The 12,753-nt window shown below is 44.9% G+C and overlaps 1 protein-coding gene across 1 annotated transcript in view; it reads right to left on the bottom strand.

Annotated features, from left to right (window-relative positions):
* LOC137874692 (acetylcholine receptor subunit beta-like) overlaps positions 1-9,282 on the bottom strand; it is a 35,514-nt gene extending 26,232 nt beyond the window's left edge. Inside the window, exons 1-7 of the mRNA XM_068713573.1 lie at positions 9,083-9,282; positions 6,372-6,505; positions 4,662-4,706; positions 4,023-4,132; positions 1,618-1,726; positions 887-1,031; positions 468-653 (exon numbers count right to left, since the gene is read on the bottom strand). Coding sequence (XP_068569674.1) covers positions 468-653; positions 887-1,031; positions 1,618-1,726; positions 4,023-4,132; positions 4,662-4,706; positions 6,372-6,505; positions 9,083-9,143 — 790 coding nt within the window. The 5' untranslated portion in view covers positions 9,144-9,282. The remainder of the gene's footprint in view (positions 1-467; positions 654-886; positions 1,032-1,617; positions 1,727-4,022; positions 4,133-4,661; positions 4,707-6,371; positions 6,506-9,082) is intronic.
* Between the last annotated feature and the right edge of the window lie 3,471 nt (positions 9,283-12,753).

Below are 12,753 nucleotides of genomic sequence, written 5' to 3'. Positions count from 1 at the left end.
CAGCTGATCACAGACCACCTGGGGGTATCCACAGGCTGAGGAGCTGCACTTCTGGGCCTCTTTTCTGCTACCCTCTGACCCCCAGAGAATCTGTGTTTTGTGAGCTATTTGGCCATTCAGTCTTTAGGTGTTTAACTGACTGAATGGCCAATGAAAGCAAAGTCTATGAGGCCTACAGACATGTTTGAGTGTTGTGAACAAAGTACAGTCTTAAAGCTGATTACTACAATTAAATTTGAGAGCGTATTGATTCAGCAGTGCTCTACGGGAAGCAGCTATCTAATCTGGAATGGAATCCCTTTGTGACAGTAATTGGACGAATGTGTGATTGCCCAATTCAACCAGACCCCACGAACACGATTAGGAGACGGTGTAAGCAGTTTTAGAGAGCGACGATAAGGCTAATGATCCGAACCGAAGCCGGACCAAAGCGGAAGCTGTGTGGGTTATTGGGATCGTTTGCGTACCTGCGTCAGGAGGCAGGTAGAAGTTAAAGATGGCGATGATGGTGATGAGGATGCAGGGGAGGATGATGTTCAACACGTAGTACAGCGGCTTCCTCTCTATGATGAGGTAGAAGGTCATGTCCTCGTACAGATCATCGTTCATGTTCTTCCTGCACGGCTTGTGTGTGATGTGCCACTCGCCACCCTCTGGGGAAACGTTCACATTTCAGGAATTTCTGATCAGCGAAATGTCGGCAGCTGATCTCCATACCCCATAAGCAAATACATAAAAACACTCTAGTGACTATGGTTCAGATATTAGGCAGATGCAAAAGTGCCTAATGAGGGAAAATTAAAAAAAAAGAGGAATAAAGCACCCCCTCACTTAATGTGGTCATCAAACGTTTCCCTTGCTTCCTAAAAGCCTCCCATATTCTCACCAGCGTACGCTTCGTCCAGTTGGATCTCCTTGATCTCCTTGCCTTTTGAGTCCAGCGCGTACTGGACGTCGATCTCTGTCGAGTCGTACGTGTAGGAGCGGAACTGCATGGTGCAGTTCTGCCAGTCAAACGGGAAATACGTGACCTAGACACAGAAACAAACAACTGAATGGAAAGCAGGAGAATAGACGGAGATCATTGAGCCGCACTCGAGAACGATTCTCTCATTTTTCCTCTTATGTTTGTTCTTGCAAAAAGCAATAAGGAGGAAAATATGAAAAATCATGAGTTAACGGCCAAATCTGTTCTCACCCACCTGAGTATGGGATGAATTGCGTTTGATCTTAAAATCGGATGCCAGGCAATTTGCCTCGGTAATCGAAAAGCGGCTTATGAGCCACTCGTCACTCTCAGCAAACAAAACGGCTCGATCTTTAAATCTTCTCTCTTCTCAAAGCATGGAGCAGAAGAAAAATAAGCCATTGCCACTTCGCACTACTTTATGTACTGTGAAGAATCCTCACATATTCTGTGTGACGTCATAACTAGGTGTGTGTTTGCGGGCATGTCGGTATGGTTGTCATTAAGGCCAGAATGAATCGTCTGTAATAAAGGTTGCAGGTATTAATAAATGCCACAAAAGTTATTAAATTGGATTCACGCACAATTTCAGATCAAATCATGCATGAGGCCCAGCGTCTCTGAGTTTCAGTTTGAGTTGATGTATTCACCTTAACTCCACAAGAGCTGCAGTAGAGTGCGGGGGGAGTCCAGGTTACTCTGCCGTTACTGTAAGCCTGGACATGGACATGCAGCGCTACGTCAAACACCCCGTCATTACTGCGAACAGAAAGGAAACACCGTTAGAAACGCTCTTTTCTTATACCTGTGCGTTACCGCCACAATAGGATTGCACTCGAAAACGTCTTTCACGAATCCCGTACGGCTTTGGATAGTTGTAAATTGCTGAAATGTGACTGTGCGGACCTCTGACCTGTCCTGAGGTTGTTGCCTCGTTCTGTTCAGAGTTTGCACGCTGCCCCTTATGTTTACCCACAGTTACTCCCTAGATTACAAGCGGGCGCAGATGTCACGGATCGCCTCTGTGAAACGATACGTACTGCACGACCCCACTAAAACATTTTAATTGGCACGGATGAAACGGAGGAACTCCGCACATTCTAAGTGTGAAGCACTAAAGCCGGATGTACACAGAGCCGTTTTGGCCATCGAGCTCATAACACTGTGCACAACAAAGACATCAAGTCATTTAGACGCAGATTTAGCCGTCTGTCAGGGCGCAGTGTTTGGCTTTTATTGCCCTGCCGCATTAACAAAGAGACGCTTGTGTCTTTAAAAGCGGGTCCTCCTAAAACCCTGTCCCTGTGAAGGTGCTGCTGCTGCTTAAATGATCAGCGTTGATCACACTCTCTCTCACTCACACACACACACACACACACACACACACACACACACACACACACACACACACACACTTCTGCATCTGTGCGTATGTGTGAGCGGTTCCGAGTGGTGCCGTCGGCTCAAGTTTTCAGGGAGCCATGCTGCTTAATTGCCTATAAAGTGTTGATGAATGGAGCGGTGGGGATATTTACAGCGGTGTTAATGGGAGTGTGTGCGAGGGCGTAAGAAAGAGAGACTACACTGGCTGCTCTAAGCATCTTCAGTGTCTAATTTAATGCTGTGACATAGAGTTTTCCATTACAGAGGTGCTGTACTGTACCTGGGTCTTTAACCTAATGTCCACTGGCTGCAGCTGCGTTCTGGCTCCGTCACACCACAAACAGTCTGCTGCTGATCCTCAATCAACACCAACAGAAAATCTGTGGCTGCACTCGTTTTAATGAGTGATATCGCACATCGTCTTGTTTTTATTCTCTATATTGATATTAATAGTGGAGAGGAAATATTGTCGCAATCCTTATCCTCCATTCTGAAGGATTAAGAAAAAATCCTTCAGAAATGCAAGCACGGTCCGGCAAAATGCTAACCTGACCCTCCAGATGTTTTGTTACACAGAACCTTCTGAGACGCCGACATTGGAAACTATCTAGAAAAGGGCAGAAACTTGGATGAACCACCTGTCAGTCAAACTCTTGCTGAAGCCAGTCCATTAAAAAGCCTTCAGTGTCGTTCTCTGCTCTACTTTCAGTGAAGAAATACTCTCCAGTTCTGATTTAACTGATGCTATTGCAGCAGCTATGCTAACCTCTTTGGGAGCCGCCAATGTTGTTTCAAAAGAACAAACAGTCGCATCACACACACACACACACACACACACACACACACACACACACACACACACACACACACACACACACACACACACACACACACACACACACACACACAACCACACACACAACCACACACACACACACACACACACACACCTGTCAGTGGCTCCTCCCTGGACGCTGATTGCACTGGCCTACCGGACTGAAACGCATAACTTCCAGCCTGACGAGATGGATTTTGTGATATGTGATCCAACGATTCTCTCCTCAAAAGATACTCCAGTCATGATAGCTGGTGTACTGTCTCCAGCAGACCCAGCAGAGGCTAGTCATGGGGGTGAAGACCTTTTATACAGATTTACAATGCTGAAGTGTCTTCAACATCTTACAACCAAAAGACTAAAAATACCTAAAATCATTTATTCTGACCTTGAGTGCACAACTCGTCACATGATGTATATTGACTCAGACTGAATCGATAGACAAACATGATCATAACTCTGTCAGCAGAAAGAAAAAAAGGAATTATTTGTCCTCACAAGACGTTTGTCATATTGTTGAACATTCACATTCTACATGTCTGAGGCAGCAGCAGCTACATCAATATATGTGTGTGTGTGTGTGTGTGTGTGTGTGTGTGTGTGTGTGTGTGTGTGTGTGTGTGTGTGTGTGTGTGTGTGTGTGTGTGTGTGTGTGTGTGTAAACACTAAACGCCCCTTAGGGCCTACGCAAAAACCATCCCAGCCAGAAAATACATAAACACACTTTCTTTTTTCTTTTCCTTTTGTAAAAGGAGGGAAAGTGACCAAACGGTTCCTCCTCCCAACTCTTTGTCGCTGATTAATTCATGTCAACGTGAGTGCAGCGCTTGTGCTCACTTATTTATGAGGACTATGTCAGGCAGCCAAACCTTCCCAGAGGAGATACGCATCACCTCGATCCCATCATGCTCCTTGGGTTTCCATGACAACCGATGATCCGTCCACTCCTGTTGAGAAAGAGTTTGTTTATGTTGTTGTACATATAAAAAAAAAAGGACAAGAGGGGACACAAGGGGGGAACTTTACATTTACATATGTAACCAATTTGTCATTTCATCAGTTTATTTCTCATCTTTCCACTGCTGTAATTAGATTCCACAGGGATTATTCCCTTGTGCATTTGTCCTCGCATTACAAAATACCATTTGCATAATTTTTCATTTTGCACATGCTCTGTATTATTAGGACTACTCCGAGTGTTCGTAGAGTATCGGCACTGAGCTAAACACAAAGTTATTTGCAGTCACAGTTGAGTGGGTCAAACTGATGCGAGGACGTTAATCACTTTCAGCGCCGTTAATGAATGGAACTTTGTGTTTTAGCAAAGCAACAAACTGACTGATCACTGTGATCATCACGTGTTCAGAAAGGCTTGAAATCTACCAGAACAATGTTGACGCTCCGCTGTGCAGCCTCAGCACACAGTAGGAGATAAGGTGGAGTGAGAGGAGCCGAGCCACACAGGAACACACTTACCAGATTCATGACGACAACCGTGCTCATCTCTTCATTTTTCATGTTCTGGAACACAAATGTGAAAATGATCGTTCACACACACATTCATGCATACACAACACTGTCACAACGTGGCATCTTCCAAGCAGTTATGTGACGATTTCTACAGCGGCGCGAGAATCCTACAGCTTTCCAAATTTCAAAGAAAATTGAAAATACAGAAAGGGTGTGCTGGTCAGATTATTAGAGGATGTATTAGACGTCTTCTGACTGATCTGACATGACAAGATCAAACTTCTCAACGACTTGAAGTTGTCTATTTCACAGTGTTTCCTAGTGTTTAAAACAGATATGGTGCAGAAGAGACGATGAATGAGGTATTAAACAGTGATCTTAGAAGGCGGAATAAGAGCCTCATATCTCTTTCTCTCGTTCTGCATGCTTCACCTTGTGCTGCTGCAGCCTGTACATCAGTCTGATGGCACTGAAGTGACATGAAAATGTAACTACATTACTGTCAGAGATTATTATGTAAAAGAGAGCAGGGTGCCTCATCAGACACGAGACCATCAGAATAATGTAAAGGGGCGCAAGTCTAAAAGGGGATTAAAAATGTAGGTTTTGAAATAATGGGAATGTTAATGTCCCTTTAAATAGTCATCCAATTGGATCATCCAACGTGCACTTATAGTCACCCACTAAAGGTCCACTACAGGTCAATGAATGAACGCATGTGTGCGTGTGATTGTCTATCCAGCAGGAAGGCGGAGCTTCCCTGAGCTGGGCCTGCTATTTTGAACGCTGGGAGGAATGTCAGGGAGACAGCTGGGACAGAGACAGGGAGGGTGGGGGAGAGCGTAGAGGGAGGCTGAACCATCTCGCTCTCTCTCACCCTCACACATCTCATCACTGACCTATCACTTACTGATTGTTATTCCTGTGACCGTTCGGAGGAAACTCTAGGTGGGGGGTTGTTAATAATAATAACAATAATAACACCGCTGTTATTCAGCTGACTAGTTCTGGGCAGATGAGGGACAGAGCATCGAAGTGGGTCAGTGTTCACGATCGTTCCACTCCAGAGCTCAAGCGTCCCGTGTGACTTCCTCTCCTGAGCGACACTGACCTTGAGTGGAGGTGTAAGGAGCGTGCTCGCTGTAGTCAGTGTGTATGTAAATGTGACACTGTGTGAATGTGTGTGTGTGTGTGTGTGTGTGTGTGTGTGTGTGTGTGTGTGTGTGTGTACAATTGTTACACAGAGACAGGAGCCCAATCAGTGCAGGCTGCTAAAACCCTATTTACCAGCATGGGTGAATAGAAATCCAGTGCTGCGCATCAGTAGCAGAACTCTGTGTGCCATTGGACTCAGCAGGACAGCAAGCGCTGACACCAGAACCAGATGGCTCTCAGACATATTCACTGTTTTGAATTTTAAACTTTAAATCTACATGCGTTTTGTCACGTTCCACTATCGGAGCATGGGAAGCCCCCACTGTGCTGGAAACCTTTACAGAGACATTATCAGAGGCATAGGAGCCCCAGTATTGATGGCCATACAATAAGAGATACCCAGGAGATTAAGTGTCTTTACGGTCACGTAGGACCCCACAAATCCAAACCAGTTGTAACATCGTATCAACCGCCCTTAAGCTGTCTGGTTCTTGTTGTTTTGTGAACATTCTTGTTGTGCATGTACGCATGTAAATACACGTTCAGCGTCTCGTGCCTCACCAGTCCAACGAAGGAGGAAAGGACCATACCCACACGGACCACCACCCTCTCTTCAGGGCTGGAGGCCGGCCGCACCTTCAGGTTGTAGCCGGTAAAGAGCTGCTTCATCAGAGCCTTCTCCACCTCGGACGCACCTGTGTGACAAACAGGTAGACGGCTCGTATGATCTCATAAACAACGGACTGTGAGGAATGCATTGCTTATGGTATTTTCATTCAAAAGTCAGGAATAGACGCGAGCCAAATTAGTCTGCCGTCGTTCATTTATTGGTAGCTGCTCATAATCCATCAGCAGACAATAATAGTAATGACATGGCTACTTTTGTGAAGCAATTTCCTTTTCTATTAACCGCTGTCTGTTTCTCTCAGAGCTTGAAATGCATCAAATGAACTCAGTGTTTTTGCTGGGTGCTCTGTGCAAAATCCAACACTGGTGACAAGAGAGGACGAAGCTAACCGATTGTCAGGAAAGATGTGCGACCGAACAAAAGAACGCTGTAGCTCAGTGGTCGATAAGTGCACAGTGAGTGGATGCTTCCCAGAATTAGCCAGATTAGTTGTAGCCACTGTAAGCTAGGCGTTAGTCAATGAAATCAATGGAACATCCTCTCGATCCTTCCTAACTAGACAGAGTCCCGCCTTCTGCCCCCCCCGCCCACTCGCATCGACTGCAAAGACAACAGGGACGCCACTCAAAAGGAGAGTTGGGAGGGAGGAAGTTGGGCGAGTTTGACTTTCTGCAAAGGTTGCAGGTTGGTGTGGTGAAGCCATCGATCAATCCAAATACAGGGCAAATGTGTTTTCTTTGTTCTTCCGCATAGTATCAGTGTTCCTGATCAGTGGGAAAACATAAGACTCTCCGATTACAGCCATAGACCTTCTCCTTGTACGGTGCAACGGGCCAACATCTACATGCAGAAACAGATTCTGCATTTATATGCAGAATCTGTAGGCAGGATTTTTGTACAAGAGGCGCCCTGGTTTCCATTTGCAGTCTGTGGAGTATTAAACAATCACGTTCAAGCAGGCTTCGCTTGAATGCAGGTAAACAGTCCATGTGGAGAACAGCACAGGTGAAACACATTGGCTAAATTGCAATCTCGGAACCCACCGACTATGGTCTGACAATGATTTGGCTTTTTATTGGTTTAGGATTAGCTTGTAAAATGGCTACTTGTGAGTGTAAACAAGAAGCACCCAAAGAAAAGGAAGTCTCGGCCCGGATATCCACTGGCTACACTGGAACCTCCAGAAATAAAGCCCCCGATGGGTTCTGAGATCAGCTTAAAATGAGCCTTTCATATCTGCATGGAGAGTGGGTCGTCTGGAGTGACTCTAGCTGCTTGCAATCTGCAACCAAACCACAAGATGCCACCAAATCCTCCACACCGTCCCGTCAGCTTACCACATGAAAGCTGTATTAATAATCCATATAATAAATTCCCCTTAGACCATAATCCCGGTGTTTAAAGTAGCACTTTTAGAAGTGTCTGTGAACGTACCAACACCCAAACGATTACACTCCGCAGCAGTTTCATACATAACTCCTGCCTCATTTCCACCCGTCTCCTCCTCAGTGTTGGAAGGTTAGACACATTTATAATCAGCAGCTCCGGCGACGCAGCATTCATCACGTTTGGCATAGCTGAGGCCCCAGCAGGATCGGACCCGACAGGAATAAATGACAACGATCACCGAGCGAGGCACCCCCTCCATTAGCTAGAGGCTCAGGCAAGCATGGCTGCTGATGGGCGAGGCTGGGAAGTGGTTGTAGGAGGCGAACGTTCTGCATTCTCTTCCCCATCTCTGCCCAGTTCAGACGACTTGAAGGATGCTTGCCATCAATATAACCGACGGCGGTAAAATACAGAGCAAATTTGAATGGCCATTTAAAGTCACTTTGATAAAAGCCAGAAGAAGCATATACAAGTCCTCCTACTTAAAAAAAAAAAAAAAAGAGGCACTTTGAATGTGCTTCCAGCTGTTATCCTGCACCATAACTTCACTAAACACAAGTGAGTGCACTTGTTTATTAGTGATAAGACATGATTTAAGTTCAACATGACACACATCTTTCTCTGAGGGGTTTATGTGCACTGTGCTGGTCAATAGCCGAAAGACAAGAAAGACATTAAATTCTCTGAAGGCCTCCTAATTAATAATGATTGCTTATGGCTGTCTCTGGTGGCATTTCCGTTGTTTGGAGTTATTTATTTAAATCACATGCTAGTTGACAGAATGATGACATAAGATCCCCTGACATTACCTTCAACGCCGACAGATATCCAAGGTCCAAATAACGAATGACATTCCTAATGTAATTTATGACCAAATACCTGCAAAACAAAATGCCATTAGCATGGGCCTATTAGCTGTGCGTTCTGTTCAGCGCTAATTAGCAAATGTTAGCATGCTATCACACTGGTAAACATTAGCACGTTGGCACAAAACGAGTTTGTTAGCCTGTTGGTGTTAGCTAACGTTAAGCACAGCGCTGCTAACCAGACCAAAGACTTTTAGTCTCGTTATAATGTGTTTAATGTACCTGTAATGTGTCACTGTGGTGACAGCTGGTATCAACAGGTGGTTTCTCGTTCACTTCATGTTGTTTATTTTTGTTCATTGTGGAATTCCACATGTGAAATAGGTGTATTTAAGAAGTTCCATCCCGACATGGAGCTCTATATCACGGTGTATTGTGTCGTTCCTTACCTCCCAATGCGCAGAGGCTGCCCACACAACACGCCAGCAGGAACAGATCCGGGCTTTTCATGGCGCCCTCCCCGAACCAGAGGTCTCTCCTCCGCAAAGCAGAAACTGAGTCGATAACTCCAAACTTTTTCAATTCCAGCTTCACTTGAACTCCTCAGTGTGAGTTGTGTGGTTTGGTCGGTGTGTGGACTGTTGTTGTCTGTCAGTCAGGCCGGCCTGGCCAACTGCTCTCTGCTCCAATTACAACCTTGGGGAGGAGGGGGGGACGGGGGGGGGAGGGTGTGTGTCACTGTTCACCCCCTCGCGGGTGAAGATTCAGATGGAGACGCACTACGGGACCACGCCCCTTTTCCTCATTCCTGTTGCAAGTGACAGGTGTCCCTTTGCGCCCGCCTCTCCTTCTCTCTCAACACAGGTACCACGAGGGGCACAATGGAGTCTCTCTCACCATGGGTCCCTGACCATGACACCTTCAGGTCTACACCAACCATTGATCCACACGTGACACTTAGTTAGATGCTCAATTCATCAGCCCAGTATCAATAGGAATCACGTCCACATTGAACTGATTCCCCCCTTTGAGTGATGCACGTCAATAGAGAAATAAATAATGTGTGTCACATAGTGTCTTTGTTGTGGTGTAAAATGTGAATATCTTGTACAGTCATCCACTGTAATGACTGTAAAATGACAGTAGCTAATACTGTGATACACTGCATTGGATAATGTATTTGTAAAAAAAATAAACGAGATAAAATGTAACGGTAAGTTGATCAAACGGTTTAACTGCCACACTATTTCTCGAAGGCCCCTGCAGTAAAGCACACATCCTCCCTATATCCCATTACCTCCTTCCTTCATGCCACTCTGCTCTCGCTCACATTCATCGGCCGTCCGCGCCGCCCGGTTTTATGATCCACCGTCATCCGCCATTTGGCCTGTCGCCAATTTAATTACCATAGAAGCTAACTATTAACAGCTAGCCGCAAGCGTCGAGTCACACCTCAAATCCGCGGTCACGAGGGAGTGTATATAAAGCTTGTTGGCCACGACTCAAATTCAGGGATCTCTCCGAGGGCAACCCTAATAGATTGCTGCTTAATTCAGAGGTAGTCAAGTTAAATTAGATTGATACCCACACTTGTTATTTACATGGAACAGTATTGTAGTAATCAGATTACCTACAAAATTGATGTGATTTGGAAAACATGTTTAAATCGGTAACATACCTTGATGTTGGAGGTGCTCATTATATGTCATTCCATTAATTGTATTGAAAATCAATCAGTGTAATCACTGTCTTTTTTTTTTGTTTATCTACCTAATTACCCCACGGAGATAAACCTCTGCTAATCTGAGAATTCAAATTAAAAAGTCTGCCAATTGAATGTTGTGTTGAGAGGTTATCAAAGTAAACGATATGGGCAAAAGGTTTGTGGACGCCTGAACAAAGCATGTTCACGCTCTAATCTTACACCGCCGGACGTCCTGTTCCACACCATGGGAATTCATCTGCTGCCATTAATGCATCCGCTCTCCAGGGGAGGTGTTTTTCATTAGGAACCCGGCTGCAGGGATTTGCTCTCATTCAGCACACCAGAGTATTTGTAAGGTCAGCCGCTGATGTTGGAAGACAAGCTAATCCAATTAACGTCAAAGCCTTATGATGGGCTTTGGGACTCTGTGTGTGGAGGCCAGTCAACTCATTCCACACCAAACTGGGGAAACCGTTGCTTAACGGATTCAAGGTACTTTAAAACCACACTTCTTCTTCTTCTCTGAGTCACATTTCTGGGGTATCAGAATAAAGATAAATACTCTTAAAACTGCCTAAAGATCATGGAAAGAAATATGCGCCTCTCAGAACTTCTCACGTCGTTGTTGATTTTGATTTAGTCCGAGGGGGGCCCCCACAGAGTCCACCGTTGAATAATAGCAACTGAACTACAGGTGTGGCAGCAACCAAAAGGGGCGGAGCACAAACCACGACGGATCACGTGATCGCGATGGATCAGATCGTGTTAACTTGGTTCGGTGCCGCCATACTTTATGAAACGCAGGCCTTCTGTTGGGAGGAATTACATCAAAACAATCCCGACGGAAAAAAAAACTCTCAGCAGACAAGCGTTACAATCATACAAATATATTAGTTTGTTTTATTGAATTTTATCCAATAATACGTCTCCCTTGACTTTGTGTAAGTTATTATAGAAATAAATATAGATCATATTGCAAATGCAGAGACAAGAGTTTGGGATAATAGTGTTGAGGATGGGGGCTTAAGGGGTTAAAGAGTAAATATTGGGTAAAGACTGTTTCTTTAAAGGTGTCCAGTAAATGATTGGCGCATGCATGCTTGTAGTCCCGCCCTTCTGTGATCCTCCACCTCAACCCAGGAGTTTCAACCTGCAAGTCCCCCGGCTCTCTGTGCTCCTTTTCAGCTCTTTTCTCCAAGTGACCCGTGGGTTCTGATGGCGCACGGTCGTCGTTATTCCACCTTGCCAGCAACAGGGGGAGTCACTGCGCCCCCCAACCACATTTGCATGGATATATTTATATATACTTATATATAGATATATTTTTTGCCCCGTTTTTGAATACAAAAATAGTGTCATTGTGGCTTTATTAGCTGGAAGACTGAAGCACTCTTTTTGCATTTGGAAGACAAGAAGGAAAGTAAGATTATGCTGATTTCCTTTAGCATCTTTTCTGGAAGACTTTGTCACAATAACTTGGATCGTCCATGCAGTACAAAGAAGAGCAAAAAAATAAATAAGAATAGAAAAATAAAGTTGAGAATCCGTCGAGGGTCGATCACAGAATGACACACACACACACAGGTAGACGATGTGTTTGTGTGTTTGAGGGAGAGACAGACGGTTAGCGAGCAGTCCACACGCCGCTGCCGGGTCGGCCAATTAAACTCCAGTTTAGGGGGTCAAAGGTCAGTCGGCCTTCGATTGACAGGCGAGTGCTGTGGGATGGTGGGGGATCGGGAGGTTTGAGACCCAACAGTCCTCTCTATCGTAGATTGAGCTCCATTGTTCAACATCCCACATCATGTGACAGAACACTGAAACAGCGAAATCAACAAACACACATGGACAGACCTACAATGATTCATACCAATACTCAGAACTCCTTGTATCATGTCATTAAACTTCCACTGAGAAATACCCACAACACAATCCATACTTTTCTTCTTTTTTTTTTTTCTTTTTTTTTTAAAACAAAAAATACTAAATAAAGACCTTTTAGCATAGTGTACACTGCAAAGTCACCACGGAAACATTATTGGTGCATTAGCTTGTGAGAGGGGAAGTCCCTCCATGATCTGTCTGTAAAGGTCACCCCATTTAGCCACATCTGCGCTGGCTTGGTGCAGGGTGCTCTGTGTGTGTGTGTGTGTGTGTGTGTGTGTGTGTGTGTGTGTGTGTGTGTGTGTGTGTGTGTGTGTGTGTGTGCAATGCAGATGTGTCTGAGGATTGTGAGTGTGCTTTCATAAAACACACAGAGGGATTTTTACGTATGAGGTTAGTGTTTTGTTATTAACACTAAACAGGATGTGACCTTAGGTGCTCTGGATTCCAGTATAAAAGCACAGTTTATGAAGCAGCTACAAAAAAAAAAAAGAGAGAGAGAGAGAAAATCTGACCGAGGACGGCGTCACT

This window comes from Cebidichthys violaceus, unplaced genomic scaffold, assembly GCF_023349555.1.
Source record: "Cebidichthys violaceus isolate CVI_PGR_0920_01 unplaced genomic scaffold, fCebVio1.0.p SCAF_19, whole genome shotgun sequence".
In the NCBI taxonomy this organism is placed as follows: domain Eukaryota; kingdom Metazoa; phylum Chordata; class Actinopteri; order Perciformes; family Stichaeidae; genus Cebidichthys; species Cebidichthys violaceus.
Note: the sequence above shows the minus strand (reverse complement) of the source record. Positions and strands in the feature narration are given on the sequence as shown.